This window comes from Formica exsecta, unplaced genomic scaffold (genome assembly GCF_003651465.1).
Source record: "Formica exsecta isolate Colony F162 unplaced genomic scaffold, ASM365146v1 scaffold425, whole genome shotgun sequence".
Taxonomy (NCBI): Eukaryota; Metazoa; Arthropoda; class Insecta; order Hymenoptera; family Formicidae; genus Formica; species Formica exsecta.
In genome coordinates, this window is record NW_021851492.1 from 38,628 (window position 1) to 47,631 (window position 9,004).

The window sequence follows — 9,004 nt, forward strand, 5'->3', positions numbered from 1 at the left end:
GCTGGAAATTAAGAATTTACTACATGTAAGACGAAGTATAGAAATAATGTTCATTAAATCTACATTGAGATATGGTAAAATCGATTTTCCACTGAATATTTAATGTAAATTTTGTCCGAATATTATTATATAATGAAGATTCTTTCAAAAATATCAAAGTTTTTAATTAAAGTTTTTGAAAACTTGTTAGCGTCTTACACATTAGCGGAGAGAAAAATTGCATCTTTCCTACTTGAGTGGCACGAGATTTGAATACTTGGAACCGGAATTTCGACAAAATTAAATTTAATATGCCACTCGAAGACAACTCGAAAGCCATTCAATTCTTACCTATACGATTATCTGATTTGCGTAAAAAAGCAGAAAGATGAAGGAAAATTTCATTGAAGGTATAGTCCGGCAAATGAATAAAGGCCAAAAGACAAGAGAGCATAGCGACTTATATTCGAGTAAATAACAACGGCGAATTACAGATAAATATAAATTTAATAATGATTAAGCGACGTGAATTTGATGAGAAAATTACAGAAATTCCATCTTGCAATCAGCTCCAACGATTGTTTAACCTTATCGCGCAAACGGAAATTCCACATAGGATAGGGTATACGTTGCGTAACTGTTACTCGCGGGAGTGATCAGGATTCCATAAACCAAAACTATATCGCGAGCCCCTATGCCCGATCTCTCTTCATAACATACCCTCGACGAATAATGGATTTATGGCGAACGCGTTAGACTTGAAATACGCGCATTACAGATTAACATCACTGCCATGAAATCGTGTGTCTAATGCACAAAGCTCATTACGATTTGACAATATTCATTGATATTGTATGTATAATAGATTATTATAAATCTGTTAAAATATGATTTTATATTCGGGTATGTTTAAAAGAGGATTAGTTGCTATCATATTTTCCTTATTTGTGTTTATACGTGATTAAGATATAGAAAGATAGAAAAAAAGTTAGTTGGACTTATCGATGGATTTAAGAACCTGATATAAATAACTTGAGAACTGTAATATAATTTGGCGTAGTTTACTGCGTATCAATTATCGATGGCAAATCAATATTCATCTAAGTAATTAACGTCCAATGAAGAGATAATGATTCGTTATTTGTTCTCTTTTACGAAGAACTCATTCTGATTCCTTATCATTGAATAGATTAGCTTTCGAAAAACGCAAATTCATGTCTCTTTATGCAAACTGATCAAAAGTATAAGCTTTATTAAGAAAAGCATTTTATTTGAAGATATATATTGGCGTGAATATAAATGAGACGATAACAATGATTTTATCGCTGCAAATTTTTTTGACGACATTATGAAATTTAGTCTCCGAGGGAGACGCGTTATATGTATGTTAATTTGCGAGAAGTAACGTTGAGTAATGGAGAAAACTAGTAACTGTCACTCTGACTCTTGTAACAATGGACAGTAAGACAGGCTTTCAATGGAACTTTTCTGTTCGTCTAATTGTCCTAACGGCTGACCTCTACGGCTGTCCGCGCTCCCTTACCACCCTTTCGTTTCGTATCTTTGGGGCAGTTCGCTCCTCGTTTTTACATAATAATTAATGCTAATACACACAGCACATTATAAATGATATACAGTAATATATATAATATTTTTCATTATCTTTTAGCGTCATAAATATTCAGAGAGCTGTATTTTAATACCATATTTTAATCACACTTATTTAATATTAAATATGTCTTCAATATCAATTTATAATTATGAATTTTATCTTTGAGATAAATAAAATTCGGAATTACATACAGTGTTTAATATGTAATTATTTATATATCATAGTTACATTTGTGATATCATATAATACTCTTATATTTATATTAAGCATATTTTCTAAAAAATAATTTCTCCAAAATATTCTCCCAATATTAAAATCGATAAACAAAGTTCAGATGAATTTAGTGCAAAGTACAGTATTTAAGATATAAGAATAATATATAATCAGAATATCATAAAATAATGTTCTATTTTTGAATATATTTTATAATTTTCCAAAAATTCCTTTTAACAACAATTATCTAAAAATTCTATGATACAAAATTTATCTCAATCCATGCTTTTCATGTTAATTACGTAGTCCAATAACCCATGCAAAGTTATCGTTGATTCCTGATCGGCACAGCTCACTGTGGCTCGTTAAGACGACTAAAGTCGGCTTTCGGTCTCGGATTTCCGAAGCATATACCCGGATAATTAATGGCAAGCGCATCCTACGCGAGATGGTGATAGGACTGTGCGAGTGCGTCTCGGTCAAGACAGGTGCCACACCGGGAATCGCTGAGTCAGTCCCGCGATCGGGGCCAGTCTGGTCGAATGAATAATGCAAGTGCACTTGCATCCCGGCGTCCGATCATGCCTATGTAGGAAGCAAGGTGAAGTCGTCGGGGCGCTCCACCTCGTCGTATTATCCGTTTATCTGTGCGAGTGCATACATAGATACGCAGAACGCATCGAGTACGCACACGAATGGTCCAGGACCAAGGAAGAACGAATGCGTTCAGAGAGAGAAAAAAAGAGAGAGAAAGAGAAAGCTCTTCGTACATAGGCATAAACTCCCTAATATATCAAAATGAAAAACTCGCATTTGTTGGTCATCGGACTTTCTAGCATTTTCCAAATTCATTCAGAGAGAACAGCAGTATGTGATTTGCAGTAAATTTACATTAAACATGGAGACGAGTAGTACTTGTACACGTTTGCGCGGGCAAACGTGCGAGTAGATGTTTATTTAAAGGTCGCTTAGCAAGTAAAACTTTAAATAGAATATTAAATAAAGCACTTTTTAAACTAACCAGCTAATTGATAACTATACCATAGACGATTATGACCGGATACACACATAATATATGTATGTATGTATGTATGTATCCAGTTGTCAATTAATCGGTTATTTCAAAAAGTGCTTTATATATGTATATGTTTTGAAATCTCGAATTACATTTTATCAATGTATGATAAAAAATCTAATAAATATATATATATCTATAAATCTAAATACGTTTTTCATTTGGAGTCTGTCAGACCTCAAGTGAAAAATGTATTTAAATTAATGTATCTTATAAAACTAATTAAATACTTATTTTTAATCAAATTAATTGTTCCCATTATTTTGTTTTTATAAATATTTTTAACAACAATAATTACTGTTAAGAATATAATATGCAATGCAATGTTCTTCTTCTGACATAGATGATTTATGTATATTACTTATTCGATATATGATATTCTTGACAAATGTTGTCAGGTGTGTGTATGTGTGTGTGTGTGTGTGTGTGTGTGTGAGTTATTTCGAAATGCATAATCGACACTGTAGTCTCTCTGCGAGAATTTCACGGCTGTTATAGCCGATATTCTGTCACCGTGTATCCACCAATTGACTTAATGATCCGAGTGAATCTATTCTCGATGCAGGACCTAAGTGCATACACGAGGTAACATATTGGATGCTCACACGGTTAACAAGCATCTGAGCAAACAGTCTCTACAACAGCCTTGACAAAGCAGCTGTGACCCTTGCAATTGGAAAGCTTTACCATTTCGGAAATGCAAATGTGAAAGATCAGAATACGCGTTAAGTTCTTTAAGAAATAATCTTCTTCATATATGATTTAATAAAACATGAAATGCAAATCCGTGAATGTAATATTATTAATACCGATAAACGTTACAATTCACAATACACGTAATTATATTCTATATTTATTCGCAACTTGGAAAGACAAAAATTGGTTTTTTCTACACTGGTTAAATTTTATTAGTGTCTTCATATAAAAATTAGCATATCATTACTGAGGCATTTTTAATTATGTTTAGTATGTGTAAAATATATATTTTAACGCAACGATAAGTTTAAATATTTGGCAGTAAATGTATGATGATTATCGTTGTCTTCATTAAAAATATATTCTGAGATATGTGGGTATGTATATATGTGCGATAAGTATATGTACATTGCACGATTATTACATTAGAGTATAAATGATCGTTTATTATAGAATTTCTCATGATTCTATTATAAAATCTGTATCAAATATCTTGTATAACGATTCGCCATTAAAAATAATAATAATTATCAGTATCTAAAAAGATATCAATTTTATAATAAAAGTCTTATACCGTAAATTCTACTAATGACGAAAATAAAATAAGATAATTGAGATATGATGCTGGTGGGGGTTTCGTAATATTTGAGCGATAAAAATATTGATTTAGTATACTGGAAACACTTGTGCGTAATCTACCCTATGAATCAGATGCCAGAATAGAAGTGTGCGCATGTGCACGTGAATAATGTTTGTAATATCTTGGGCTCTTTTAATTATAGATCTAATTACAATAACTACCAATTATACAAAGAAAATATCGATCTATGTGCTTATGTCAATATTTGCTAAATGCTCTCTCTCTCTTTAAAAGGTAGCAAAATTAATTTAATTTCTTTTATTTTTATATTTGATTATTAACATATAATTATTAACATAAGTCTTAAAAATTGTAATCCTTACGCGCGCACGGGTAAAATAATATAAAATTATTGATATTGTATATAATATTGAAATTGTGCAATAGATAATAGAAACGTGATACATAATCTGACGAAATCGCTATATACAGATTTTATTAAAAATTGTATTGTTTAAATTTTGTTTAACAGAGCTTAACTGTCTCACACACACATATGTTATGACGTGATCATATTGATCAAAATAACTTTTTCGTAGAATATATCTTTCCAGAACAAGGTGATGATATCAACGATGTAATCATGATAAGCTACGCGATAAGCGATTATTGCGCATATTTAAGCGCCGAACGTTCGTTGCGTCGACAGAACTCGAGTAGCCGAGTAACCTACAGTACTCACGCGATTTTCGAGTGCGGAATAAGCCAAAATGTCGGCACAAAAGTACATGATCGGTCTGACCTTCCTAATCGCTGTTCTGCTGGCTATCAACACCGTACCCGCTAGTGGTGCCATCGATCAGCACGCTACCAACAAATCGAACCATCTGATTGTCGGCAGCAGGGTGCCCGGTGATAGACTCGTATTCCGGCAGGGTATTTTCAAGAACTCTTCCTGGATGAAGGTCGTAATTGTCGAACAGACCTTCAATGTCTCGACATGGCAACGCATCAGTTTGCTTCAATCGCTGGATCAGAAGACAAACGGCAACGGCGCTTCTGCCAGTATTCTGAGAGGTGGACCCGGCTTTAACAACGTTACCCTTAGGTTCAAGAGCCAGAGAGGTCACAGCATTAACCACGTCGTTGAGCTTTACGCATATTAATCTTGATGGAAGCAGCTATTATTACGATTGGTACGATGACTCTTGAACACTATCACGCATACACACACAGAATAGAAAAGTAAAACAATTAATTATGAAGACAACTATGTCAACCTCATATATCCTGTAAACTATTTATTCTTACAACTAAAAATGTCTCTCTGCATATTCTTGTTATTCATTTTCTTTTTTAGTCTCTTCAATCGTTTGATATTTTATATTCATTAAATATATATATATATCAGCGTAATTAGCAAATGTATACTTTCTTTCAAATATCTAATAGACTTATAATCTATATAGACTTATAATCAAAAAAACCATATAGAATTATATAAAATATGTATATGTTATTTTTGTAGAAAATTATAACATATATAATATAAAAACATAATATAGCAATAAAATAAAATTTATCTTCTACAAAGTGATTTTCAACCTGGAATTATGAAAATTTTATTTTTTTCCTGTTTGTAAAGAAAACACATTGGAAAATTTACCTTTATTACACACCTCTATTTTCTCTAATTATATTTTCACTGTCATCGGCGGTACTCTCGATATAAGATGAATAGACGTGACGATGCGAGCGCTGAGAAAAGAATCTGGAGGAAGTGTCGATAATAATGCAATTAGCGCTGCGAAGCGAAATGCGACAACGATCCGGAATAAAAACGGACCGCGTAATTAATGCAAATGTATACTTTCTTTCAAATATCTAATAGACTTATAATCTATATAGACTTATAATCAAAAAAACCATATAGAATTATATAAAATATGTATATGTTATTTTTGTAGAAAATTATAACATATATAATATAAAAACATAATATAGCAATAAAATAAAATTTATCTTCTACAAAGTGATTTTCAACCTGGAATTATGAAAATTTTATTTTTTTCCTGTTTGTAAAGAAAACACATTGGAAAATTTACCTTTATTACACACCTCTATTTTCTCTAATTATATTTTCACTGTCATCGGCGGTACTCTCGATATAAGATGAATAGACGTGACGATGCGAGCGCTGAGAAAAGAATCTGGAGGAAGTGTCGATAATAATGCAATTAGCGCTGCGAAGCGAAATGCGACAACGATCCGGAATAAAAACGGACCGCGAAGAATCTACTTGCGGAATGTCTTTCTTGTATGCGCTAATCAAGCATCCCCTCTCCGTCTGTTTCTCCTCGAGACTCGATAATTTCCCCCTTTTTTTTTTCCTTTCCACCTCGAAGTGGAATCTTCGTTGCCGGAGTTTGGGGGAATCGTCTCCGAAGAACTGTGCGACGCGGTTTGGGCGGGGGAAAGGAGAGAGAATACGGGGATGCGGAGAGGAACATCTTCTATTTCCGAGGCTTACGTACAAAGTACGTTTCGCGCATGCATGCATGGCGGCACGAAGTAGGAACAACCGACTGGAAAATTGTTGTCGCTTCGTGGCGCATTCTAACACGGGGGTATCCCGGGAGCGGAGGAACTTCGAATCGAGTTGAGGACCACTGGAAATTGGTGGCGGTATCTCAAGCTTGCGAACGACCATTTCGTTAACCTACTTATTCTATCCTCCCCGTGTTCCCCAGTCCTCGCGCTGCTCGCGAAGCCACCTCGGAATATCTAGTTTGTCCGCAGTTTCCGTTTCTGAAAACTAAGCGCGGAAGGGAGAAGGCGTAATTCGTGGTTCTACATTGATGGCGGGCTCTTCATTGATTACGTTTTAATAGATTTTAATGGCCTGGGGAGAATGGCTATATACGCCGATCGGTGGTGCGATGTGAATCACTCTCGACGATCCTCTGTTTCCGATGTATAAGCGAAGTTATCAGCTACTTCGAATACTCGAAACGTATAGAGCACACCACCATGCCGAGTACCGTCACGCTGTCCTAGTTCTGTCACGAACGAAGACAGAATGCGAAGGGATTATATTTGTGGACTAGACAGAAGCATGTGCAATTTTTATATGTGAAAATTGAGGTCGGGACAAGATTATAAACATAACATCCGAGCAATTTTGTTTATTAAAAAACGTGTTGCTCTCTTGCAGAGAAATATGTTTTATAGAAATTATTGATTTGCGTATTTTATATAAATTTGCTTGAATTTTTTAAAAAATTACACTTTTAATAATAGATTGAAATTTATATTTTAATAATAGATTTATACGAGCAGATAAAGACGGTGAATATCATATGTATATATCATACAAACAGTAGCCAGATGTTTAGCGATTGCGATGTTATAAAACATTGATAAGCATGTTTATACTTTGTACATGTTACGATACACGTATACGATATACGATATACGTATGTATATGTTATATATGACACGTCAGAAAATAGCTATAATCTTCCCTAAACATTGCTTGATATTTTTAACCGTATCAATAATAAGGGCCGCTTTTTTATCGTCAATTAAAGAGAAATAAAGTTTGATGGCATCGTGCCTGTAATCGTGAATGATGCATCGTATCACATTCATGTCAAGATTGACGCGTCTATTTATAAAATACGAAGAGTCTAGCGAATCTATAACTAGTTTAGAAGAGTTACGACGCTTTGAACTTTTTCTAGCGCGAATCAGTATTTAGAATTCTAAACATGGCACGCAGGTCTGCATTAGCGTTATGTCGCGGTTATTCTGATAAGAAAAACGAGGTCTAAGATGCTATATCCGGATACTCGAGAGTATAAAATCGGATTGTCCTGGGAAACGTGACATATGGGATGGTGCATCAGACAAGTGGCATTATTTCCGTTGTAATAACATAAAAATAGAAACGACTTATAAACGAACGCTATATTTATTCTTTGACGTGTATGCAAAATACGCGCACATTTGTCGATCGATGACTCTAGAGTCTAGAGCGCCGTTTCAAGTACTGCCACATCCTCTTTCGTCGCAATGTCGATCGACACTGAGTCATCGTCGTGTATGTTACTTTGATATACATAAGTAGAGAGCACGCGTATCTCATTCTTATTCTCTTTATAAATTAAAACTCTTGAAATGTATTTTTTTCTTTTTTTTTTTTAGGAGAAGTTCTACTGTATATGTGTAGCTACGTTATAAAATTCGACTTGGGTAAACGTTAAAATCATTTAAAGCTCCGCTTTGCATAACGTTTTTATTAAAGCATGTTGAGGATTCTCTCTTATGTATTTTCGAATAAAATTCTACATAGAAGAATTAAAAAAAAACACACTTTACAATACTTGACTGAATCCGAACCAGGATTATCGTATAATCGATAAACGTCGCAACTCTCCAAGTTGCTCGCGTGTGTGTTTATGAAAATTACATTTATTTTTTCTATCTGAGCGTTATGTTTATGAGTGATAAGGAGAGTTCGTGCGTCGTAAAACGCGCGTACATAAAAAAAACATAGTTGACCGCATCAACCTGTCGCGCACGCGTTCGGTTATTGCTTATAAAGTTGCGCGACTGTGACGAACATGTGTACGAAAACCAGGATTGGATGGACAACCCGATGACAGGGACCGTGCGGGAACGAATGAAAGCGTGTTTGCATGAGGATGCCTACAAAAGAGCCGCCCGTCAATCCGAAACCGCAGCGGCCATTATCGGGCAATTTTAAACGAAACGCCGTAGTGTTACGACTCACGCGCTTTAGATTCTGCAGTCGTCAAACAAAGCAACAGCATCCCGATGCGGTTCA

At 34.6% G+C, this 9,004-nt stretch overlaps 1 protein-coding gene across 1 annotated transcript; it reads left to right on the forward strand.

Annotated features, from left to right (window-relative positions):
- The first annotated feature begins 4,864 nt into the window (after positions 1 to 4,864).
- Positions 4,865 to 5,597, forward strand: LOC115240402 (probable salivary secreted peptide). The gene has a single exon (XM_029815529.1). The coding sequence runs from the start codon at positions 4,926 to 4,928 to the stop codon at positions 5,319 to 5,321; it is 396 nt and encodes a 131-aa protein (XP_029671389.1). The 5' UTR covers positions 4,865 to 4,925; the 3' UTR covers positions 5,322 to 5,597.
- Positions 5,598 to 9,004: the final 3,407 nt, after the last annotated feature.

Coding starts and splice junctions, on each gene's coding strand:
- LOC115240402 (XM_029815529.1), top strand. CDS start 4,926: ATGTCGGCACAAAAGTACATGATCGGTCTGACCTTCCTAATCGCTGTT.